The sequence below is a fragment of the Leptonychotes weddellii genome, chromosome 7 (assembly GCF_054177405.1).
Source record: "Leptonychotes weddellii isolate Sample4059 chromosome 7, ASM5417740v2, whole genome shotgun sequence".
Taxonomy (NCBI): domain Eukaryota; kingdom Metazoa; phylum Chordata; class Mammalia; order Carnivora; family Phocidae; genus Leptonychotes; species Leptonychotes weddellii.
The window spans coordinates 151045-176717 of NC_138375.1; the positions used below are offsets into that span (position 1 = coordinate 151045).

Below are 25673 nucleotides of genomic sequence, written 5' to 3' on the forward strand. Positions count from 1 at the left end.
TTGTTGTTTCTTTCCCTGTCCATTTTTGCCATTCTCACTGGTGTAAGGTGGTATCTCAGTGTGGTTTTGATTTGGATTTCCCTGATGGCTAATGATGATGAACATTTTTTCATGTGTCTGTTAGCCATTTTGACTGCTCCAGGGTTCATTGCCCCTAACCCTGCGTTCAAGGGTCAGCTGTATTATAGAGCAGTCCCTTCGAATGAGGTCATGTTTTCTAAATCGAGTGGGTTATTTACATGTATACTCTGGTATTTTTGTTGTATTTTCATTCTGAGGAAATGGGTAAATTTTCCATCGTGATCTTTACTGTGCCCTGCCTTTTTGTGTGAGGGAAGTTCCAAGACAGGACCTGGTGCCTCATTCAGGTGTTAGAGCCAAGGAGCTTCTGGTGGAGCTCGTGAATCCCCCTGACCCCGGCACCTCACATCTCCCTCCTATGGCCTTGCTCCTTTACCTATGAGAGAAACAAGTGCAGACCTTGAGCATCCTTTCCAGAGACAGAGGGCAGGAGTAATCGAGCCTGCCCTGCTGTGCCCACACAGGCCCCCCTGCTCCTGTCTCTAGGTAGGGATCCAGGTTACCTAGATTTAAGCTTAGACATGCAGTGAACTGATAAACCCTTAGATAGCTTTCAGAGTTTTTATTATGACAAATTAAAAAAAAGAGAGAGACAAAAGAATGATGAACTCGTGTGCCCATCACTCAGGTTCAACAGTTTACCAGCTGGTGGACAGTTTGATGTCATACCTCCGTGATCCTAATACCCCCCAGCCCTTAACACTGACACAGATTGCATTTGTGGAAGGCAGATGTTTTTTCCATAAAGAGAAGTCCTTGTAGTTTGAATCCAGGTTAGGGTTACCTCTTGTCAGCTTTAGTGTCCACTGAGAGATGTGAACAGTCTGAAGTTTTTAAATATAATTTGGAATTTTGAGAAACTTTCTCGGGTTTTTTTCCATTAGAATGCTAGGTCAGTAAAAGTGAAATTTCTGTGGCCTGCTAAGTACAGTGAGTCTGGGAAAAGCCCAGTCCCTGTTGTTCAAGGCCTCGATGGAGAGCCAGGTCTGTTAACATTTGCGTCTTGGCTTCCTGAAATGGGAAGAGCCTTACCCCATCTCATCCCACCCCATTGGCAGTGTCGTCTGAACACTTTAGAAAACGATGTAGTGTATAAGTCTCATTATTGTCTGCATCTAAATTGCTCTAAGGTTAGGGTTTTCATTTGAGGTTATGTCCCGTAAGTAAACATCTGATCCTTTCTTCTTAAGCAAAGGTCATCGAGTGTAGGCTTTCAGTAGCTGAGGTAATGTGATCTGAGTCCCACGAGAAGCTCGCCCAGTGCCTCCGCACACCTCTGGGCTGAGGACAGGCCAGCCAGGAGGAGTCTGTCTTGCAGCAGTCGCTGCCCCCTGGCTCCATGCTGAGCTGGAGGCCTGATTGCCAGTCCCTGGTCCCACCCACCCTTCCCGAGTGACCCTAAACACTGGACAGAGGTGGGGAATGTAAACGAAAAGCTGCAGGCCACTGGTAAAATATCCTCAAAAATGTTTTCCTTCATCTGCCTTTCTACAAAAAGAGAAAGGCTTTTTAAAAATGATTTTTTACAAAAGAACACGAAAATCTGTAGAAATCTTGGGAAAATACAATTAAAGTACAAAGAAGAATTGCCCATTGTTCTTTAAGCCAGCGTTACCTGCTGCTGGTGTTTTTGTAGTTGGTTTGACGTTAGCGTCTCAGCGTGCTGGGACGCTCCCGGCTAACGCCCGAGTGGACAGTCAGCTGCGTCAGGCGCCCCGTCTAACCTGCCGCCAGAGGGCCGGGCGCCAGTCTGCTCTCATGATGAACCTGGGCACTGTTTTCTTCTCCTGTCCTGGGGAATTGCATTCTGCCTGCTTCCTTTTATCACGTGTGATTCCTCAGGCCTACTGCGGTTGTCCAGCACCCGTCACCTGGGGTGGCACTCATCTAATTGTCCCTGCTGTTGGGTGCAGGGCTCTCCCCTCTGCTCCTAACCTGCTGTGGGGGGATCAAGCTTGTGAACAGACTAGGGTGGAGCCCTATGGGTGGGGTGGGCAGGAGGGACCCTGAGGCTGGTATAGGGAGACCTACCCTTCCATGTTCTGTGTCTGGGCCTTCACCTGCTGGGTGTAAGGAAGGGGCCCGAGTCAGGGCTGGTTTCCCTGTGGCCTGAGTGGCAAGTAGCCAGAGCAGAGGTGAGCGTTCGAGGAAGAGCCCCCACGACGTTGGTCTTAGAGAAGGAAGGGAGGACCCAGGCTCACCACTGGACCACTTGGGAAACCAGGGCCTGGGACTAGAGGGCTCAGCCAGGACCCAGGGCTGTGGTGTATCGATGAGTTGGGCCTACAGCCCACTCCCTGACCTCTTGACCAGCTTCCTGTATTCATCCTCCCACCCCCTGCTGTCCCACCAGACCGCAGCATTCTCCATGATGGACAGGCCTGAGGGTGGTCAGGGATACCCACCCACGCCTTCTTGCCCTGGTTTCCGTCAGAGTTGGGGGTGTCTGGAGACATGGGTGACTTTGGTTCCTAAATGTCTTTTTACCAAATACATTTTGTTCCTTCTGTTTACGAAATATCAAGATCTAAATGCCTGTTGTTTCTTTCCCAGAGGTTGACCGATATATTCAGGCGTTACGATACGGATCAGGACGGCTGGATTCAAGTGTCATATGAACAGTATCTGTCCATGGTCTTCAGCATCGTATAGCACTGGCCTTTGCAAATAGCAACATGACTTATGGAAGGAAGACTAAAAATGCCAAATCTCCCTTTAAGGAAACGGGACACAGATGCAGCTAGATACTGTTCTTCCTTTAGATTTTATATAATTAACATTTGGGGACCCGACTGTATATATGTGGATAAGCTGATAAGGTTTTTGCAAATGTAACAATAGTTATAATCATTATTCACATACAGACATTTGATTTGAGACTGTTCAGTTGTGCCATGAGGTAAGATATGATAATGTTTCAGGTGTCCTGCATGCAAAAAATTCATCATGTGCATTTCTAGATAGCTCCAGGCCTATAGTGGGAATACTTTTATTAGCCATTAGGAATTTAAAAATAATACGGAACCTGCACAGAGGCTTTTATGTGCCTTACATTTTTTAAAACGGGGTTTATTGTATTTGTTTGGATATGCAACATAAGCAATAAAGCAAATGCGCCCCCTGTCCCAGTCCGCGTCAGATATACTCACATGGGAGCTTGCAGGGGACCAGGACACCTTCTGGGGTGTCCACCTGAGTCTGCTTATGGGAAATCCAAGGATACCGCCGTCTTTTGTGGCAGGAATTAGTTTAAATTTCATAAAAACTCCCTTGAACATATAAATCCAGATTTGGTTTAGAAGCGTGTGGGTTTCTGTTATTTACGATGATTGAGTCCTGCCCTGCAATGATCTGTTAATTGTGGCTTTCGAACATGAAAGTGGGGTGCAGGCAGCTGGAGTGGTCGTCCGTGTCGCCTGCTGTTGACACACAGCCAGTCCCTTCACCCTGTCCCTCGCGGGATCACTTGAGGCTGTTTTCTGCCTCTTTCCTCTCTTTAGCGTGCTTCCCCCAACCAGAATTTGGGGCAGCGGTTGCGAGGACATTCGGATGGGTGTCCAGTGATTTATAAATGGGTCTGGGACATCTGAAATTGGTGTCCCACGGGGGTCCTGTTGGGGGCCTGTGCTGGTTGGGAGGGGGCCGTTTCTGGGTTTATCTGTGGCATCTGATTAGAAAGGTCAGAACACCACTGATCACAATATGTGGGGTTGGGATAAAGAATCTGTGGGGCTCATGGACTGGCTCTGTGAGCTCAGTGGGGGATGGCCCATGTGGAGGTGTCTTTGGGGATTTCTACCACTTTCCATGTTGGGTGTCTCTCCAGGCATCAACATGCTGATGATGCAACACCAGCACATGACCCCAAGTTCCATTTCAGTGAGCTCCATCTGACCCCATACCCCAAATTCTGACTCCAAGAGACTTTCAGACCCAAGGCCCACACATTGAGGTGCTCAGGTGGCTTCTCTCTAGGTTCTCATAGACTTCTTGGACTCCGTGTCTCCCAGCTAATAAACCTCATGCCCTCACCCCCAGGCCACGCACCCCCTCTGCTGCCTGCCCGCTCCCCTTCCCTACACTGTGGGTACAAGAGGTGCCTTTGGAAGATGCTGCTCTCATTTCTCCCTTGACCCAGGCCGGCAGAGACCTCAAGCTTGGAGTGAGGGTGGCCCGTGTGGCTGCCCATCAGCCTCGCTGTGCTCTGTCCCGTGCACGTGGGAGCCCCTCCCCTCTCCCTGCACCTGGACCCCCTCTTGAGCTGGCCTCAGAGCAGCTCGAGCCCTTGGTGAGGCACCTACCCCCAGTACACAGTTGGTGTTTGAGCTCCACGGAGGCCACACAGTGGACACTGAGAGACCTGTTCTCTTGCTGGGTCAGCCACAGAGAAGGAACTGTATAAATGGGTGATGAGCCCTGCACCGCTGATTCTGGAAGGGGAAGGAAAGGTATGCAGAATTTTAACAAAGATACAGTCTGATTGGAGATGGGTAAGGGTCTCATGTTCTCTGGTTAGGAAGGAAGGGCTGTTCCTCTAATAAAAGTGTGGGCTTCTCAGTACCTCACAGGCACGGGGAAGAGAAACACAAGAGCACAGTACAGATGCACTCAGATGTGTGGTATAGATGCACGTGGGTGTGATCCACTCAGGTGTGGTACGAATAATACTCAAATGCAGAGTACAGGCATGCGTAGGTTAAGTACAGATGCACGTGAGTGTGGCACAGATACTCTCAGGTGTATGGTACAGGTAAACGATGATCGAGATACTCTCAGGTGTGGTGTAAACCGGTACAGATAATCTTATGTTTGTGGTACATGCATGTAGATGTGGTGTGGACAGGTATGATACAGACGCTCGGGTGTGTGGTACAGGTACTCCGGTATGGCACAGATACTCGGGTGTGTGGTATAGACAGGCATGGTACAGATACTCAGGTATGGGACACAGATGCACTCGGGTGCTACAGACAGGTACTCAGGTATGGTGTGTGTGTGTATATATAATTTTTTTAAGATGTATCTATTAGAATTTTTAGTATTTGTAGTATTTATGTATTAGATTATTAGAGAAAGAGAGCACAGTGGAGAGGGGCAGAGGGAGAGAGAGTCTTAAGCAGACTCCATGCTCAGCACAGAGCTGGATGGAGGACTTGATCCCATAACCCTGAGATCACAACCGGAGCCAAAACCAAGAGTCAGACGCTTAACCAACTGCACCACGCAGGTGCCGCAAGTGTGTGGTACAGACATTCTTAAGTATGTGGTGTAGATACACTCAGGTGTGGGATATAGATGCTCTCAGGTGTGTGGTACAGACACTCAGGTATGATACAGATATTCTCAAGTGTGTGGTAGAGACTCAGGTGTGTGGTACACTCAGGTGTGGTACAGGTACACTCGGGTGTGTGGTACAGGTACACTCGGGTGTGTGGTACAGGTACACTCAGGTGTGGTACAGGTATACACAGGTGTGTGATACAGATACACAGGTGTGTGGTACAGGTACACTCAGGTGTGGTACAGGTATACACAGGTATGTGGTACAGGTACACTCAGGTGTGTGGTACAGGTACACTCAGGTGTGGTACAGGTACACTCGGGTGTGTGATACAGATACACAGGTGTGTGCTACAGGTACACTCAGGTGTGGTACAGGTACACTCAGGTGTGGTACAGGTACACTCAGGTGTGTGATACAGATACACAGGTGTGTGCTACAGGTACACTCAGGTGTGGTACAGGTATACACAGGTGTGTGGTATAGATACACTCAGATATGTGGTACAGGTACACTCAGGTGTGTGGTACAGGTACGTACACTCAGGTGTGGTACAGGTATACACAGGTATGTGGTACAGGTACACTCGGGTGTGTGATACAGGTACACTCAGGTGTGGTACAGGTATACACAGGTGTGTGGTATAGATACACTCAGGTATGTGGTACAGGTACACTCAGGTGTGTGGTACAGGTACACTCAGGTGTGGTACAGGTATACACAGGTATGTGGTACAGGTACACTCAGGTGTGTGGTACAGGTACACTGAGGTGTGGCACAGGTACACTCGGGTGTGTGGTACAGGTACACTCAGGTGTGTGGTATAGATACACTCAGGTGTGTGATACAGATACACAGGTGTGTGCTACAGGTACACTCAGATGTGGTACAGGTACATTCAGGTATGTGGTACAGGTACACTCAGGTGTGTGGTACAGGTACACTCAGGTGTGGTACAGGTATACACAGGTATGTGGTACAGGTACACTCTGGTATGTGGTACAGGTACACTCAGGTGTGTGGTACAGGTACACTCAGGTGTGGTACAGGTACACTCGGATGTGTGGTACAGGTACACTCAGGTGTGTGGCACCAACTCTCGCAGTGAGAGCCAAGGGTTTGGTCAATGGACGCGCAGTTTGGGAGATGGTGGTCAGTGGGGTCTTGGGCGGCCAGTCAGGGCTGTGGTGTCTTGCAGGGGTGGGTACATGGCTGTGCTTCTTGAAGGCCCAAAAGGCAGGTGGGCTTAAGAGGTTGGGGGGTCCACTGGGGAGCCCAGGCTACTTGAAGGGCCAGGAGCAAAACTTCCTGAGTCCCAGCCCTGCCCAGGCTGCCTACGCAGAGTGTGCAAAAACATAAGGACGCACTCCCTTGGACAGGCTGCACCCACATGGATGCCTGCGCAGGGAGCCAAATGCAGCTGCAAGAGCTCTCATTCGGCCACACGGGGGCAGTCACACCATGGAGGGACACCTGCCCTGGGTGCCTCATCCAGAGCATGACCCCAAGGACACAGCAGGATGGAATTAACAGAAGCAAGAGAGAAACCAGAGCAGGTGGGGCTTACAGTCTGAGGGCAGCAACAACTGGAAAGTTGCGAGCAAAGATTGACTTGGGTAGCTTTTCATTTATTACTTTGCTCAAGCTGTGCCCCAGGTCCCCTTAGACACAGGTTTTTGGGATGGGGCAGGCAGAGCACCTCAGTAAGGGAGGCTGGGCCAGCTGCCCCAGCAGCCCACAGTACCCATGTGCCCTGTTCCTCATCCTTCACCCCCACTCCCCCATGCCTCATCCCTCATTCCGTGGTCCTCATTCCCTGTCCCCATCCCTGGACCCCTGGTCACCTGCTCTCACGCACTCCCTCTCGCTATTTGAATGGTGTGTTGATGACCCAGCTCTTAATTTGGCTTACAGGAAGATGAAGAACTTGCTCAAGACACCTGGAGTTCTCACCCAGCTTTAGCCCTTGGGTTCTTCATGAAGAAGATAATCCCAGAATAGTCAGGAAGGCCTGACCGTGTTCATAGCTGTGGTCGCCACTAAAGTCAACCTAGTCAGCTAGGAGGGCCACCTGTCTTAGTCCAGATGAGCCTGGTTGAGGAGGAGAGCAGGTGGGGGTCTGGGGGCAGAGAGAGGGCGGTCTCTGCTGGGTGGGCAGAGATGGAGGCTGTTACCCTCACGAGGGGAGGGGAGGGGCTGCATGCGGAGCAGTGTCAGATGCGCTGTCCCTGCTGTGTGGCTGAGCCCCGTCTCCATGGGTCCTCCTTCCATCACCCGAATCCCTCAGGAGGAGGGGCTGCCCTGCTCACCCCTCACCCGCACACCACCCAACAGAGGTGGGTCCAGGAGCAGCCTGCTGTGCATGGCACTTCTCCATAGCATTTAAGAGCAGAGTATGTACGCATGGGTGCCCATTAAGTGTGAGTGTGTATGTGATTATTTGATCAGTGTCTGACCCCACGAGACTAGAGGCTAGGAATCTGGCCCATGTCTGCCTCTGGAGCTGGACCGTATATACCTGGTGAATAAATGGTAAAGGTGGGGATTCTTCCCTCTTGTGTGTGTATGTGTTAAAATACATATAGCATAAAACGCACCGTTTTAACCGGTTCTAAGAGTGCAGTTCAGTGGCACTAAGCGCATTCATAGTGCTGTGCAGCCATCTCCAGGACTTTCTCATCCTCCCAGACGGAAACTCTGTCCCCATGAAACACTAACGCCCGGCGCCTGGTGTCCACCGTCCTACTTCACCTCTGTGGATTGGCTCCTCTAGGGACCTCATATCAGTGGGGGCACAGTATTCGTCTTCCTATGATTGTCCTCAAGGGTCATCTGTGTTGTAGCAAGTGTCGGGATTTCCTTCCTTTCTAGGCTGAGTAACGACTCCACTGTGTGGATACACCACATTTTGCTCACCCGTGGACACTGGTTTGTTTCCCCCTTTTGGGGTTGAATAATGCTGCTGTGGACGTGGATGCACGACTGTCTCTTCAAGTCAGTGCTTGAAGTTCTCCGTCAGAGGTCTGCTTACATACCAGAGTGGTGGCTTACACGGTAGTTCTGCTCAGTTTACGGCAGCTGCAGCAGTTTACACTCCTACCAACAATGCTAATTTCTCCACATCCTTGCAGTAGCCATTACTGTTGGGGAATAGTCATCCTCATGGATGTGAGGTGGGATCTCGTTGTGGTTTTGGCTTGCATTTCCCTGATGACGAGTGATGTGGAGCACCTTTTCGTGTGCTATTGGCCATTCATATGTCGTCTTTGGAGAAATGTCAATGTCATGAGGCTTTCCCCTTGTGTTTTCTTCTCAGCGTTTTTTTTATCTCATTTCAGGTCTTGGATCTATTTTGAATTTTTGTGTATGGTGTTAGGTAAGGGTTCAACGTTATTGTCTTTCATGTGCATATCCATTTTTCCCACCACCATTTGCTGGGAAGACTGTCCTTTCCCCACTGAATGGTCTTGGCACCCTTGTCAAACATCATTAGCCATATATATGAGGGTTAATTTCTGGGCTCTCTGTTCCATTTGTCTGTAGTTCTCTGTTTTATGGGTAAGAAAATGAAGACCGATAGAGAGCAAAAGGTCACATGATAAGTGGTGGTTAGGCTTCAATTTGGATGGAGGGCACCCTGGACCTCACCCTGTTCATGCAGGGACGTGGGGGAGCACAGAGGGCACATCGGTCCTGTCCGGCCTTCCCACCAGATGACACTCCAGGCCAGCCAGACTGGGCCTCACGTTAAGAAAGGATCAAACTAGCTGCTCACAATTCAGAGGGTTTTCAGATAGCAATGTTCCTCTTGAAATTGCCTTCAAACAATACAAAGAACCAGAGAGGGAAACAAAGCTTCAGGGTCTTGTGGCACAGGAGATATCTGGCCCCAAGTTCCAGGGAGAAGCTGCCAGTTCCTGCAGAGAGCAGGGTGGTGCAGGAGGGCATGGGCAGGGGGACAAGGGAAGGCTTCCTGTAGGGCAGGCCCCTCCCCCACCGGGCAGGAAGTCAGAGAAACCCACCACCTGAGAGCAGGTCCGTTCAGGGCAGTGCCTCAGTCTTGGATGAGGTGCAGCCAAGTTCACCTGACGTTTGTAAAATAGCAAATCAGGAACCAGAGGAAACATCTCAGAACCCAGATGATTTATAGCCCGTGTCTCAGAGATGACCAAGGATACTGCATATGTTTAAAAAAGACCCAATTCTCTAAGAATACAGAATGAGAAATAATTCTGGGAAATTAAAAATAGAATATCTGGGAGGGGAAAAGCTAAAGAACAGAGAAAACTCTAGGGAAGAAAATTTCAAAAGGGGGGGGCATTTTCCAGAACTAAAGGAGGTAGGGCTAGTGTGAGAGGACACTGCAGATGGACAAGGCTAGGCTGAGGAGAAGCGCCCAGGGAGAAGGAGACCCTCCCCCTGCCCGAGGAGACAGGTGCTCCTGAGACTCAGGGAGGGGCTAGCCGTGCAGCAGGAGACCAGCGCACACCCCAGACGTGTGGGGGGCAGGTTGTGTCCACCTCGGCTGTAGAGGCATACGAAGATTTCAGGACATTTTCCTCCCGCATTCCTCTAACTAGGAAGCACCTGGAGGATACGTGCCAGGAAATGAGGAAGAAAACCAAGAGGAAGGGCCGGGATTCGGGACACAGAACTAGCAGGAGGATGGGTCCAGGGAAGCCGGGATGAAGGGGCAGTGGCAGGTCTGGCCATGTGGGGTGCGACCTCACTTGTGGAACCCTGCGGAAGGCTCATTTTCAGAGTTGCTGAAGGATGTGGAGGACAGCAGTAGTTTCAAAGAAAACCAAGCAAATGAGTCAGGTTTAGCTGGGGCTGGCTGGGTTGGGGGTGGGGGGGTGGGGAGAGACTGTAGAAGAAAGGAAATAAATTACAGTAAATATGTCAGGAAATAAACTGTGGTAAATTAGCTCTCTTCTCCACCCCCCGCCTTTCTGCCCCCATCGTGGATCAGCTATGGGGCTGTAGCTGGGTACCAGGCCGATGAAAGTTCCTGGTCGCTGGCGGAGCCTGGATGGTCTTCACAAGCATGGGCTGCCTGGGAGGCGGGTGACTCGGGCCATCAAGGGCAGTTTCAGGGAAGGAGGGGAAGCTGGACCCTGGTTTTCTTCTGCCCCAGTGAGGGGGGCCCTGGGTGCGGAGGTTCTGTCTTCCCATGAGGGGAAGTGCAAGCTCCTACTGAAGAGCTCCAGACCTAGGGTGGGGGGACCCAACAGGTGTCCCGCCCACATTCCCGGGTCCCAGGGTCCCCCCACCTTACCTCTGCAAGATGTGTCCCCCTCCCTGGAAATCATACACGTGCTTACTTATTTTATTTAACAACCAAAAGAATTACCAAAAAAAGTACAAAAATGCTACATGCTTTTTGCAAATATGTGCAGGAATTGCAGAAATTTTAAACATTAATTGAAGGGGCGCCTGGGTGGCTCAGTCTGTTAAGTGTCTGCCTTCGGCTCAGGTCATGATCTCAGGGTCCTGGGATCGAGCCCCTCATGGGGCTCCCTCCTCAGCGGGGAGTCTGCTTGTCCCTCCCGCTTTGTCCCTCTCTCCCACCCCCACCCCTGCTCATGCTCGCTCGCTCTCTCAAATAAGTAAATAAAATCTTTAAAAAAATTTTTTAAAGTACGAAGAAATTAAAGTTCACCTATAACCTCAGTTATTCACCCAAACCTTTTCTGTGCATAAAGCACATTACAAAAGTTGATCAAGATGCAACTACTGATTTTAGCTACTTAAAACATACAATACATTGCAATATAGCTGCAAGTTGCTCCGAGTAAAAAATACCGTATACCATGTATTAGGTATATATTGTTCATACTTGAGAGGTACATTATAGTTTTGTTATGAAAGTATGTATTTTGCCCTACCAAATGGTAGGTGTTTTGTATACATACAGTGGAGAAATTTTAAGTGTGCTAAGGCACATGGAAGACCGATTTATTTGCACAAGGTACTGGGATTTTTTTAAACAGCTATCTAATCTCAAGGTGAAGATCTAAATGTGAACAGTTTACTAATGCACTACTGAAGTTTAAATCTGTGGCACAATCATTGTAAACATGGGGTTTGTTTGTGTTTCTCTAAGTTGATTTCTGCTTTCTAATCTGTAATTACTGGAAAACTCCCATTCCCATTTTACCAAACTTAATTCCTGGTTTTTGGTTTATCCATTCAAATTTACAATACCTCTAATTTTAATGCCAACAAAATTGGTTGTAATCAAATTTTAAAATAATAATATAATTTGGCCCCCCATTTAAAAAAATAATATGAAACCATTTACTCAGTCAACATTTTTGAGCACCTGCTCTGCGGTAGGCACGGTGTTCTTCCTGGATAGAGGGGAACAGACCTGGGGAGTCTACAGGTTACCCTGCCCTAATTTCAGGTGCAACGTGCACCAGGAAAGACAGAGCAGGCAGAGGAGATGGACAGCAGTGGCCTTGGTTTGGAGTGGGTCTCCTCACTGAGGACACCAGAACAGGTTGCTCCCCTGTGAGTATCCGGAGAAGAGCATTTCCCTTAGGGGACGGCGAGTGCAAAGGTCCTGAGGCACACATGCTTGCTCCTTCAGAGCACATCGGTGAGTCCAGGAAGGGAAAGATATTGGGAGCTTCTGGGGAGACAGGATTTTGTTCAGAGCCTGGTGGGGGCCTGGAGCAATACCCTTGGCTGTGATTGTGGGGGCGGGCGTGGGAGCCCCTACAGGACTAGCTGTGGGGATGCACGGTGGGGCTTGGATGAGGGGCTGATCCTGGAAACCACCCAGGGCCTGGACGTGGGATGGGGGTCGGGCGACCCCATGGCGGCCCGGGTGAGGGCTGCGGCGCTGGAGCAGGCCGGGGTCGCTCGGGGCCCCTCAGACGTTGGGCAGAGACCTCAGGTTGTGAGGCCAAGCTCACCGGGTGTAGGGGTGGTTCCAAGTCAGGACGCCTGGTGGAGTAGGGCAGGGGCCCAAAGACCCTCAGCGTGGAAGAGGAGAAAGGAGCGGCCTCCAGAGGCCCAGGGAGGAGAGGACGAGAGAAGACCGCGCCTCAGGCACGCGGGTCGGCGGAGCAGGGCGTCTTCGGTCGCGCGCACGGGTCTGGTGGACGCTGAGAGGTCCAGGACTGGGCCGTTCCTGGGAAGCTCAGGGTCAAGGTGTTATATTAGTATTTCAAGAGTCTGTAAAACCTTTCGCTCCTTTTGATTCCCGCAACAACCCCATTGGAGCAGGCGGGGCGGGAGACGCTATCCTCACATCACCTACTGGATCGGACCGCTGGGACCCCGGGGCGAGGGGAGCCTGGGCCCGGCTTCCCTGCACCGCGCGGGCAGGTGCGCGGGGGCGCGTGCCTGCGGGCGAGGAGTAGAGGGCCTGGGGCTCCTGCGAGGAGCACAGGGGCCTCGAGGGGCATAAGGCACCCCCGAGCGGACAGACTCTTGGAGAGACCTCGGGGACGCGACGGGCGCACCGCGCGACCCCACCGTGGCGCACGCGGACCCGGGAGGGCGGTGCGGCGCGGGCCGGGGCGGGGATGCGCGCGCGCGCCCCCTGCCGCCTCGCGGGTTCGGTCGGCCCCGGGGCGGGGCGGGCTCGCGTGCCGGGGTGGGGCTGTCGTTCCGCGGCCACGGCCGCCGCGGGTCCCCGAGATGCGAGCGCCGGCAGCCGCGCCGCCACAGCTCCCTGCCCGGGCGGGCTCCTCCCGCGGGTGCGCCTGAGCCTCCGCGCCCCGCCGCCCCGGGTAAGTGCCCCGGGCGCGCTCCGCCGGCCCCGCTCCGCCATCGAGACCCTCGTGCGGAGCCCTCCTCCCACCCATCCTGACGCAAGGCCCTGGGGTCCGGCGGGTGGTTTCTCACCTAAAGATAAAAACAGGGTCTTTGAGGGAAGCCGGTCCACTCGCACTGCTCATGGCCCCTCAGCTTCTCCCTTCTCCACAAGCTTCTGCCTGTGACCCACCGCCTTGGGGCAGTTGGGCTAATTTTGTTCTAGGTCCCGTTTCTTTCAGAAGCTCTTGGGCGGATGCCGGCGAGGGCTTTGCACTGGCCCCCCGAGCCTTCCCCAGGGCAGCCGGTGGAGGATTGCGGGAGCGGGGGCCCCAGAGCTTGGGCGGCACAGCCTGGCGCCCTCCTTCCGGGCAGGGAGCCCCAGGCTTGGTTCTCACACTTGGGAAGGGCGGAAGGGCCCGTGTTCCAGGAATTCACTCGGTTTCAGTTAGCGGCACCAAGAAAGTTTTGTGTTTGTTTGTTTGTTTTCCCCACAGAAGTCTTAATCTGAGTGGCCCCAAATCCCAGATTGTGGCTACTCTGTGAGTGGCACAGACCCTCAGTGACTTGCCGACCCTGGTGTTCCCACTGTGACTCCCATTAGGGAAGGGGCAGCTCACAGGGGCAGGCGACTGGTCAGCGTCAGAGTCAACTCTTTCGTGGGTCCTTCCGTCTGTCTCTTTCCAGGGGTTGGTGCTGGGCGCATCTTCCCTCTTTGGAAGTGTCCAACGGGCCCTCAGCTTTGGCTGCCCCAGGCATCATCATAGCGTTGGGGGTGGGTAGCCCCTAGACTTACACATGGCCTCTGTTTGACCAGCCACAGCTGGTCCTTGAGGGGCTCAGGGCTTGAGTGTGTGCCTGGGACATCTGTCCCCAAGCTCTGGGTCCTTGAAAGTTGTGGACCTGGATTTCTGGCCTGGTCAGCAGCTGACTCAGCATGGACGCTCTCCAGGGGGTCTCTGGTAGAGGCAGGCCCTTAAGCCTGGACAACCTCCACCCAGGGTCCGCCATTAGGGATAATGCCTGGCTTCTGCAGGCTCCTGGGAGGGGGTCCCATCACGGTGGCGGTCCTAGCACCAGCCATTAGGAGGAGACCCCGTGGTGACGTGCAGACTGTACCCCCTCATGGTGAGTGGCTGGCATGCAGTGCAGCCCTGACGTGGGAAGCTGCGTCATCTCCTGCAGCCCTCCAGCAGCCCGTGGCTGCCATTCACCTCGTTTACGCATAAGGACTTTGAGGTGGTAACTGCTGGAGTTTGGACTCAGAGTCCTGGTGTGCTCCCACAGCAGCGCGTGCCCGTGAAAAGATGCTCTAAGCCCAGCGTGGAGCTGCGTGATCCTGAGATCTTGACCCTGAGATCAAGACCTGAGCTGAGATCAAGAGTCAGATGCTTAACCAACTGAACCACCCAGGAGCCCTTAGAGAAAGATTCTTATATAAAAGCTCAGGTTTCTCTGAGAAACCCAGTCAACTTAGTGCTTAGCAGGGATGGGAGGCCCACAAACCACCCTGTTGGGCCCAGCTCACACCTGCATGTTCCCCTCTGGTGCCCAGGCCCCTGTCTGCCTCCCACCCCAGCACAGTCCATGGTTGCAGGAGAGACCCTGGCCCAGGCCAGCCACAGGCCACAGGAGCCCAGTGGCGAGGGTCTCCTGCCCCCACTTCCCAACAAGGTGTCTGCCACCTGCATCTGAGGCAGAGACCTGTGTCCTGCCTCTGAGGGGCATTTCTTCAAGGAGTTCGGTCTAATCCAGTGGAGGCTTCATCTTTTTGAGGAGAATGAACAGGTATTTAGTAAAATGGAGTAATCTGAATGCCATAATATCCACCTATATATCCTATATATATATAGGATTCCCAGGGCAGAAACCTCAGCACAGATGGACCCCCAAACTGTGGTTTTTCAACGAGGTCTGTGGTGGTGTGTTGGGGGTTGATGGGCAGCTCCTTTGATCTCTTCCACACACACCTCTGTGGGGGGGTACCTGGAGAGGATTTATCTGCCCTTGGTGCTTTTTTTTACCATAACCTGTGTTTTTAGGGTTGTTCTGGGCACTGAGATGGAGACACCAAGGGAGAACATGGCTTTGTGGGCAGGCAGACAGTGTGCGAGGCCTGCCTTGGAGCCTAGGTCCTGTCCCCGCTCCTGCTTGGAGGAACAGAGCTTTGGGTGAAGGATAGTGAGGGGTCAGCACCACCCTGCATGGGAGTGTCCCTGGCCCCCTCCTCATCTTCTCTGTCATCTCCCCCAACCCCACACCATCCCTGCTCCAGGCTCAGGGCTCATTCGGGGAATGGTAGTGCTGGGGACGGGATCTCCTTCGAAGACCTTTGACCTCATGGGTGACTGTAGGTTGCTGGGTGCAGGGAAGCTTCCCTGGCCTAGGCTGGGGCCAGGCCTGGGATGGCTTTGCACGCTGGCCTCCAGCCACTGAGGGTCCAACCTGGCTTCCCAGAGAAGTGCAGGTGTGGTGGCCATATCCCAGGACGAGGCTGAGAAGGCAGAAGCATCCATCCATCGATTCCTGCTCCAGCCTGCGGCCCCCAGGTCGCATCCCTGCACATGCTCCTGAACTCTCCTGTTCTTGACTCCTGGGTGTGTGCCCAGGAGAACTGAAAACATACATTCAGACAGAATTTGGCACACAAACACTCATAGCATCATTATTCACACCATCCCCGTCAGCTCAGAAACCCGCCTCTACCCCCCAGGCCCCTGCAGCTACCACCCGCTGTCTGCTCCCTCTGTGCAGAATGCCCTCAGACATTTTCAGTCTGCTCCATCCACTTCTCCCCTGCTATTCTCTCTTTCTCACCACTCCAGAATCCTCACCTTTATTTATATATACATCTGTGTTCTGTGCTTTTCATTGAGATAAAATTCACATAAGCTAAAATTAACCACTTAAAAATGTACCATTCGGTACATTTATTTAGTATATCACCAATGTTGGGCACCTACCACCTCTGCTTACTTCCAAAACATTTTCTTCACCCCAGACAGAAGCTCTCTGCCCATGAAACAGCCATTCCACATTCCTTCCTCCCTGGCCCTGGCAACCACTGATCTACTTTCTGTCTATGCACTTGCCTCTTCCGGTCATTTCATATGTATGGAACCAACAGGGGAGCTCTGGTGTCTGCCTTCTTGCATGTGGCATGTCTTCGAGGCTCCTTCCTGTGGCAGTGTGCATCAGAGCCCGTTCCTTCTCACGGCTGAGAAATACTCCGCTGTGGGCACAGACCACACTTTGTTTACCAGTTCACCAGTTGACGGGCTTTGGGGTTGTCTACCCTTTTTGGCTGTTGTGAATAATGATGCTATGCATGTTTGTGTGCCAGATTCTGTTTGAATGTATGTTTTCAGTTCTCCTGGGCATACATGACCCAGAAGTGGAATTGCTGGGGTGCCTCTGTGTCTAACTCTTTGAGGATCTGCCACACGTCCCAGGTCCCAGGTCCCAGGTCCCAGGTCCCAGCGCCAAAGGTCCCAGCTTTACATCCTCACCAACACTTGTCGTTTTCCTTTGTTTTGTTGATGGCCATCCTGGTGGGTGTGAAATGCTCTCTCATTGTGGGTTTGATTACATTTCCCTAGTGATTACTGACGTGAAGCATTTCCATGTGTCTGTTGACTGTATATTTTCTTTGGAGAAATGTCTGTTCAAGTCCTTTGCCCGTTTTTAATTGGGCTGTTTGTCTTTTTGTTGTTGTTGAGTTGTAAGAATTCTTTACATGTCCTGAATAGTAGACTTATCAGATGCATAATTTGCAAATGTTTTCTCCTATTCTGTGACTGGATGGTGTCCTCTGAAGCACAGGTTCTTAAATTTGATGAAGTCTGATTTTTTTTTTTAATTTTCTTATTTGTGCCTTTGGTGACATATCTAAGAATCTGTTGCCAAATTTAAGGCCATGAAGATATAGCCCCGTGTTTTCCTTGAGGGTTTTATAATTTTACCTCTTACACTTAGGTCTTTAACTAATTTTGGTTAATTTTTTCATACGGTGTGAAGCAGGGAACAATCTCATTCTCTTGCATGTGGACATCCGTTTGTCCGTTTGATGACATTCTTCTTTCCCCATCGAATGGCCTTGGCATCATAGTGTGTCTATTCTCATGCCACAATTTGCCTCTTTTTAATGCTTTTTTTAAAAAAAACTTGTTATGGAAGATTTCAAATCTTTAACAAAAGTGAAGAGAATTTTATAATGAGCCCAACTTATTCATCAACCAGCATAGATGGGCAGCTATCAATATGAAATGATCCAGTTTCATTTAGACTCCATTCTACTCCCCAGATTACGTAGGAACAAATCCCTGATGTGTCATTTTTTAGTTCATAACTCTGAAATATGTGGACTTAAAAAACCTCTTTTTCTATTTTTAGCTTAATTTTTGGTTTGAGTTGAGAGACTTTTATGAGGAAGAATTAACTACCACAGTGGATTGACCATAAAGGTGAAAAGAAGACTCTGAAGGGTACTCCGGGGCTGGCGGAACATGTCAGAAGAGTGCAATTAGAAATGGGGATCCATCCCCAAAGCTGGGGTTCAGGCCTCTTTGGAGAGGGTATGGTTCAGCCCCCTGGTTGGTGGAGAAGGTCACTGAGTTTCTCGGCCTCTGGTGGTGGTGAGCAGGAACAAATTAAACTCTGAAGCCCTGGGATCAGAAGCTTCTTACTCCTGCCAAGTCCCTCCCGGGCCCTCTGCCGGCAGGCACCACACCGTGTGCTATAAAGAAGAGAGGCTTGCGTTCATGCAGAGCTCCCAAGGAGGGGTGGATTTGGAGCCTAGAGGCAATAAATGGGTACTTGGCACAACTTTTGAGTGCCATTACACCACTTCGTGAATGTGCAGGAACCTTCCACCTTGCATCCATCCCCCTGTCCTGGCCGAGGTGCTGCGCTTGCCATACCCCTGACCTCTGCATATGTTACAAACCCCACGATACATGGTTATCATTGTTGTTTAAACAACTATCTTCTAAAGACATTCAAACTGGAAGAGCAGACCTTGGGTGTATACCCAGCAGTTCTGTTTCCTGTGCCTCCTATTCCATTTTGTGGATCCCTGTTACCATCTGGTATCATTTTCCTTTGGCCTGAAGACACCCTTTCGCATTTCGTACAGTGTGGGTCAGCTGGTGAGCAATTCTTTCAGCTTTTGTGTGTCTGAGAAAACCTCCAGCCTTCAGTTTTGAACGCTGTGTGCATGGGGTGTGTCGTCTCTCACTTTGCCGATGAGGTGTCTGCTCTCATGCTTGCCCTTGCTTCTCTGCACCAGTGGCTGTCGGGGGCATTTAAGATCGTTCTGTAGATCCCTGCTTATGAGCAATCCGAGTACGTGTGGCCTTGCTGTAATTTAAACTTGCCATTTATTGATCTTCTTAAATCTGTAAGTTTACAGTTTTCGTTATGTTTGGACAAATCTCTACTATTTATTAATTTTTTTCTCTCATCTCCTATTCTTTGGAGCCCCAGTTATACACATAGTAAACCTCTTGAAATACTGAAGTATTTCATTTTTATTTTGGTGCTATTGTAAACGGTTCTGCTTTTAAAAAATCTGTGTTCTGATTGTTCATGGCTAGTCTACAGAGACACTGGACTTTTGTATATTGTCCTTTTACCCTTTGACCTTGCTGAACTCAATTATTATAAGAGATTTGTCTTAGTAAACTTTCCTGGATTTTCTCTATGTACAATCATGTTGTCTGTGAGCAGAGTTCTGTCTCTTCCTTCCCCAACATTATGGCATTGCTTTTCTTCATCTTATTGCCCTGACATGTGGTGCTGAGTGGGAAGGGGGATGCAGGGTCTGTGATCCAGGGGAGGAGCTCGGTCTTCACTGTTAGGTGTGACGCTAGTGTAGGCATTTCTGTAGATGCCCTTTATCAGGGTAATTAAGCTCCCTTCAAATACTTTTTTTGTCAGATACTTTTTTGCATGTAGGAGATGGTCATTGTATTTTTTTCGTTAGTTTATTAATGTAGTGAATTGCAATGACCAATTTTTGGATGTTGAAGCAGCCTTGAATTCCTGGATAAACCTCACTTGCGGTGATGTTTTGCCCTATTTGTATTGCTGGATCCTACTTGTAAATGTCTGATTGAGGATGTTTGTGTCTATGTTCATGGGGGATATCAGTCCGTAGTTTTCTTGAAATGTCTGGTTTTTGTATCAGGGTGATGCTGAACTTATAAATGAGTTGTCAATTTTCAATTTTATTTTCAGTTTTCTGCCAGAGGTTTCAGAGAATCGGTATTATTATTATTTTTTTAAATTGGTAGAATTTACCAGTGAAACCATCTGGGCCTAGGTGTTTTTTTGTTTTGTTTTGTTTTTTATTGTTGAAAAACAAATAGGACCAAACAGTTGTTTTCCTGAGTGAATTTGGTAGTTTGTGTCTTTCAAGGAATTTGTCCATTTCATCTAAACTATTGGATTTGTGGGGATAGTATTTGTCTCCGTCTGCTTGGGCTACCACAACAAAAGCCCATACTGGGGGCTTAAACAACAGACATTTATTTCTCATAGTTTTGGAGGCTGGAAGTCCAAGATCCAGGTGCCTGCTTGTTGGTTTTGCAAGTTCCTCAGGAGCTTCCCAGGTGTGATCTGAAACTGGCCCCTGTTTGTGGAGGGCAGGGAGAGACCAAGAAAGAGGCGGCCACTCCAGGTTGGTAGGTGACAGTTTGAATAAGCCAAGAGAAATTACATACAAAGGCTTGTCTTAGGTGGCAGAAAGATGAGTGGATCCAGTACCCACTGGCCATCTCTTAAAAGTCTATAAAGAGGCCTCAACTAGGCTCAGTCATGTATATCGCGCACATCCCAAGGCTATGTCCTTGGAGCAGCCGCTGGGAGCCGGAAAGATGAGTGGAGCCCACAACCAAGGAGAGTGGGGAGGGGGGCGGTGAAGAGCTTCCTAGTACCTGGGTCCAGCTCACAGGTCAACTGGTGGTCATGTCTTCTCGATGACCTTCCCCAACACTACTGATTTGGTTTCCAGTGAGAGCTCTCTTCTTGGTTTGCAATGCCTCTGTACACATGGTGAAGAGAGAGCCCTGGTGTCTCTTCCTCTTCTTATAAGGGCAACTGTTCTAATAGATCAGGGCTCTGCTTTTCTGACCTCATTTAACCTTAATCACTTCCTTCAAGGCCCCACCTCCAATGGAAGATTAGGGCTTCAATATATGGATTTTGAGTGGGGAAAAACAGGTGAGTTCATAGTTGTATACTCTTATTTTCTTTCTAATATCTGTGGGATCTGTAGTGATGACCCCTCTTTCATTCCTGATATTAGTCATTTGTGTCTTCTCTATTTCTTGATCAGTCTGGCTGGAGGTTTATCAATTTTGTTGATCTTCTCATAGAACCAACTTTTGGTTCATTGATTTTTCTCTGTTTTTCTAAGTTTCATTGATTTTTCTTCTTTATTATTTCCACCTTTCTGCTTGATTTGGATTTTCTCTTTTTCTAGTTATTTAAAGTGGAAGCTTAGATTATTTGAGATCTTTTATTTTTTTCTAATATAAATGCTTAATAATATCAGTTTCCATCACAGTATTGGTCAGCTATGTCCCACAAAATCTGATATGTTGTGTTTTCATTTTCATTCAGTTCAAAGTACTTTAAATTTCTTTGAGACTTTCTCTTCTACCCGTCGTTATTTAGAAGTGGGTTGCTTTCCAAATATCTGGACATTTTCCATGTATCTTTCTAGTTTAATCCCATCATTGTCACAAAACATACTTTGTATGATTTCTATTCTTTTAAATTTGTTGATGATTGTTCTAAAGTCCCAGAATTTGGTCTATCTTGATGAATGTTCCATGTGCCAAAGATGCGTATTCTGCTGTTGTTGAGTGGAGTGTTCTATAAATGTCAATCAGTTCAAGTCTGTTATTGTTTGGATATTCTAAATCCTTCCTGATTTTTGGTTTACTTGTTCTATTGATTACCAAGAAAGGAATGTTGTTGTCCCTGGTTTTATTCCTTTTTCTTAAGTCTACTTTGTCTGATACCCACGTAACTAGCCCAGCTTCTTTTGATTACTATTTGCATGGCGTATATTTTCGTGTCCACTTGCTTTACCTACTTATGTCTTTATATTCAAAGTGTGTTTCTTATATTTAAAGCACGTTCGTGACATATTTCACTTCACACACACACCTCTTCTTGAGACTAGGTAAGGGCTCCTAAGCTCCGCTCCAAGTCTGTTAGCCCAGTGCCTGGCAATGAGTGGTCACAGCACATGGGTCTGCAGGATGTTTGTGAGGGCTCATATACCCCAACAGGACTCATATACACAAACAGGATGTTTGTGAGGGCTCACTGCATGGAAAAATCAAGATTTTGGTGCATCCAAAAGTGGTGATGGGTGAGCCGACCAGCCTCAGGGCACAGATCCTTGGCTACTCCTTGGGGACCTCCTCTTGGATACAGGCGCCATGTCCGGCACTGCTGGGGGAGGCTGGTGGGTATGTTCAGCTGGGCTTGGTGCAGCTGCGAGTTAGTGGCTAAAGTAGAAGTCCAGTGCTGCGGAATTGAGTGGGAGATTTTACACACAAAAGAGGAAGCCTGTTGGCTCAGAAGCACAGGGCCATAAAGGGGAGGGTTGGGAAGAGGAAGAAGACCCACCACAAACACCACCAAGAGAGGACACATGCAGCCCCTGCCAGAGGAACAGCCCCATGAGAACCCTGACGCAGCAAACTGCTCTTTGGTACCTTAGCTGTGTGTCCTGCTCATGGATGCCATGGAATGGCTTCTATTTTCTGAGGACAGGCTCAGGACATTTATCTACCGTAAACTTTCTGAACCAACTGCAAGAGCACAGGGCTGTTCTCTATACGAGTGTAGTGACTCGGGTCCTCAGGTCAGGCTTGGGGACTATGACGCTGATGGTCAAAGGGGAGATGTCACGGCCAGGGCTGTGTGTCCTCACTGGGCCCTTTGGCATCTTCCTGCTGAGTGAAACAGGGTGTGAGTGGTTCACACTGGCAGGCTCAGTGGGTCATCAGTTTGTGATGGAGGAGTGGGACCCCAGTGTGGGGTCACTGTGGACTCCTTGATTAGCACAGCAGACCTTAGCTGACACTGCTGCCTTTGGTGGTCTGGGGAGTCATGTGGACACTGGGGGCCCTTCAACATCACCAACTTTATGCTCCCTTTCTCTTGTAGGGCCAGAGATGATGATCCCACCAGGGGAGTGCACGTATGCTGGAAGGAAAAGAAGAAAGCCGGTTCAGAAACAGTAAAGTATCACGTCTTCTGTTTTTGCTGATTGTTCATGTTGAAGGGGAGGTTCTTGTATTTTCATCAAAAGGAGTGAATTTTCAGAACGAAGTGGGTGAGGGAGAGGCTTTGCTGTGTCTTCCTGATGGGTAGGGGGACTTGCAGCCATAGCAGCAGAACCAGGGTCTGGGGCTGCAGGTGAGCTGCAGAGCTGGAAGCCCACTGTAGCTTTTGTTAATAGCTTTGGGCTGCTTTCCTAACTTTGATTAGAAGGCGTGGTCAGAGCCGAGTGACACCTTTGGGCCAGAAGTCAACACGGGGGCCTGAAACGTCACCATGATTTTTAGTGAGCACCAGAGCCCCTCTCTGCCCTGGTGAAAGTCTGTCTTCACGAGGACACACCACAGCCCATTTGCGAGCTTTGCCACACGTGATGGACACAGCGCACGGCTTGTTCCCCCTGCCTGGGGGCCTCCAGGAGGTTTACAGAGTAGGGAGGGGAACCGGTGGCCCTCACGCCCTGGACACAGTCCCTCTACTGGCCCAGGGGCATTCAGATCACTCAGGTGTGAAGTCTGCGGTGGTGGCGGGAATTATGGGGGTTTGGAGCTACCCCGCTGTGCCCCGGGGCTGTCTCTTGCTCCTCCAGTGGGGGTCCTACAGCATGTTCCACTGTCGGCTGGGCTTCTAGGGGTGTGTGTGTGTGTGTGTAATACAGCTCTGAGTGAGTGTGAGTACATGAATACAAGGCTCTGTGTGTGGGATGCACACCAGCAGTGCTGTCTGTAGGTGGGTCTGTGTTTCTGTGACCCCGGCTGCCCTCCTGGCCCCTGGTGGCTACAGGAGTCTGATAGGTCTGCAGGAATGTGGCCACCACCACCACCTGAGGGTAGACAGCAGAGGCTTGAGAGGTTGGACTTTGGAAAGTGAGTTTGTCACCTGAGTCAGCCGTGGGCCTCCCCAGCTGTGTGGGTGAAGAGTGGGGCAGGAGAACGCTGAGCGCGTCCCTGACGAGGTGGAAGGCTGGGGGTTTCCATGACTGGGTCCAGGGTCAGGCGGACCACTCTGGTGGAACACAGTCCTGCTTGTGTGTGCCGGACAGGATTTGTGCTGGTGAACACACTGTCATGTTGAGTGAGGAAAGAAGATCCTCAGGACACATCTGTGTGCACCATGTTCTGTGTGCTGGGCCATCTGGGGCAAGGGAGCTAACTTTCCTGCTTTTATTATGTTTTTGTTCCAATAACAGGGTCTGAGATAATGAGTTTTTGAGGCATTTATTACAAAGTAATTCATTTTATTTATTGACGTTTTAAAGAAGTCTCATGTTCATCTGATTCAAAACTCAGACCCCCAGCAGGTCCCTCCTGCCCAGTCACTGGCATCCACTTGAATAGTTTCCAGTGAGCCTGTCCTGAGAGGCTCCTGCATAAAGCAGCAGGTGTGGACACACATCCGTTCAGAGTGACGGCGTCTGCACAGATGTCCTTCCGTCTGGGTGCACACCTGTGCCCGCCCTGTGGCGCCCAGAACCTCCTGCGTCATTTTGCATGCGTGCTCACCGTTGGACAGCAGTCCGCTGTGGGCGCCACACATCCTGGCATGTTCCTGTTGGCGCCGCCCTTCCCTGGGCTGCCTCTCAGGGTTGTGTTTGGAGTGAGCAAACTTGGGGAAAGAGGTGGACTCTCCCTTCGGGCAGCTTGCTTACTGCTCACTATGCAAGTGGTGGACTCTCCGAGCTGGGCTTCCCCAGCCGCAGACCCTACACAGCAGCACCTGCCTGGGGCCCGTCTGGGTCGCTCCCACGGGACTCGGGGACGTGGTAAATGACGCAGACACGCGGAGGGGCACGCTGCCTGCCGTGGGGTGAGTAATGGGAGACTCATGCCTCCTGCCAGCACCCACGGAACAGCAGCTGGTCATTGCCTTGCAAGAGGGTGAGTCAGGCCCCGCCCGGGCAGCTTTCCTGGCCGCGGGGCTGCTCTGTCCGAGGGTGTGGGCCCTGGGGACTGTGAAGGGCACCACCAGCTCCCCAGCATTCTGAGCATGCTCGTCTCTGCTGGAACAGGCCTCCTTCCTGCCCTGTGCACATGCTGCATTTCAGACTTTGGGCATTTTAATTTGTGTTCTTCCCGTAAGTCAGGTTAGAACACCATCTGGATTTCCTTTTCTCCAAACTACGTTGATCACTTTTGCTCATTTCTCTATCAGATTGTTTGTGTTTTGTGCTTCTTGAGTCTTAGGAGCTAGTTCTATACTAGACACACTAGTTCTTGAATCTGTGTCAAACACTTTCCTCCGGTTTTGATTTTACTTATCATGTTCTTTGCTATGCGGAAAAATTAATTTTTATGAGGTTGGATTTATTAACCGTTTCCCTGGTAGCTAATTAATCTTACATCGCAGTTCAGAAGATCTCCCTGCTATAAGCTTATGAGGGAATTTCCAGTATTTTCTGTAAACTTTTATGGGTCCCTAATACATATTTTAAACTTTCAAGCACTTGGAATTTTTCCTGGTTTGTGGTTAGGGCCTGAATCTGTCTCTTCTTTTCCCATGACCACTGCTTATTCCTAACACTGTTGACAATCGGTTTCTTCCTCACTGGTTTGAGAGGGTGTTGGGCATTTAAGCTTGGGGACTGGGTGGGGGGTCGGCGATGAGAGACCCTGGGGTAACTTGAACAGTCGCTGGATGTTTGCCAATACATGGGCCAGCACACCCACTCCACCTGGCTCTGCGTGCCAGGTGCAGGGAAGCGGCCACCAGGCATGTCTGTGTGTCCATCTGCCCCAGGGGAGCTGCCGGCCGTGTGCTTGTGAGCAGAACACCTCTCTAGGGACGTGTTCTAGGGAAACTGGAGGCCAAACCCCGTGGGGGTCTGATTGCTCTCCAGGGCTGGCACCATAGCTCCTGGAGGTGTTCGTTGCTTGCACTTTTCTCCTCACTGGGCTGTAACTGAAGGAGATGGAACTGTGCATGTGTAGATGCACTGGTCAGGTTTGACACGTGTAAGCACATGGAACATCACCGAAATCAAGATCACCGACACTCGAATCCTAGCCAGAGTGCCCTGTGTGCCGTTCCTGCCTTCACCTCTGTCCAGGCAGCCCTGATGTGCTCTGTCCGGTAGCCTGCCTTGTGTTTCTGGAATTTTCTATAAATGGAATCATACACCATTCTGTTGGGCATGATCTTGAGATTCACCTGCTGCTTGTGTGCATCGAGTGTGCTCCTGGTTACAGCGAGCGGGGCTGCAGCGTTCGGATGCACCGCTTTGTTCAGTCACCTGTGGACAGGCATC

At 50.4% G+C, this 25673-nt stretch overlaps 2 protein-coding genes across 8 annotated transcripts in view; both read left to right on the top strand.

The window, feature by feature from the left end:
- The window catches only part of PDCD6 (programmed cell death 6), a 19226-nt gene extending 16022 nt beyond the window's left edge, over window positions 1-3204 (top strand). For 3 of the 4 annotated variants that reach the window (XM_006742710.3, XM_006742709.3, XM_081825819.1), the window contains one exon: window positions 2635-3204. In XM_006742710.3, the coding sequence (XP_006742773.1) occupies window positions 2635-2733 (99 nt within the window). In that variant the 3' untranslated portion in view covers window positions 2734-3204. The remainder of the gene's footprint in view (window positions 1-2634) is intronic. The other variant, XR_014146812.1, reaches the window with a different exon arrangement.
- Window positions 3205-12951: 9747 nt separating this feature from the next.
- Window positions 12952-25673, top strand: part of AHRR (aryl hydrocarbon receptor repressor) — an 80128-nt gene continuing 67406 nt past the window's right edge. For 3 of the 4 annotated variants that reach the window (XM_081825821.1, XM_081825820.1, XM_081825823.1), the window contains exons 1-2: window positions 12952-13107; window positions 22316-22388. In XM_081825821.1, coding sequence (XP_081681947.1) covers window positions 22324-22388 — 65 coding nt within the window. In that variant the 5' untranslated portion in view covers window positions 12952-13107; window positions 22316-22323. The remainder of the gene's footprint in view (window positions 13108-22315; window positions 22389-25673) is intronic. The other variant, XM_081825824.1, reaches the window with a different exon arrangement.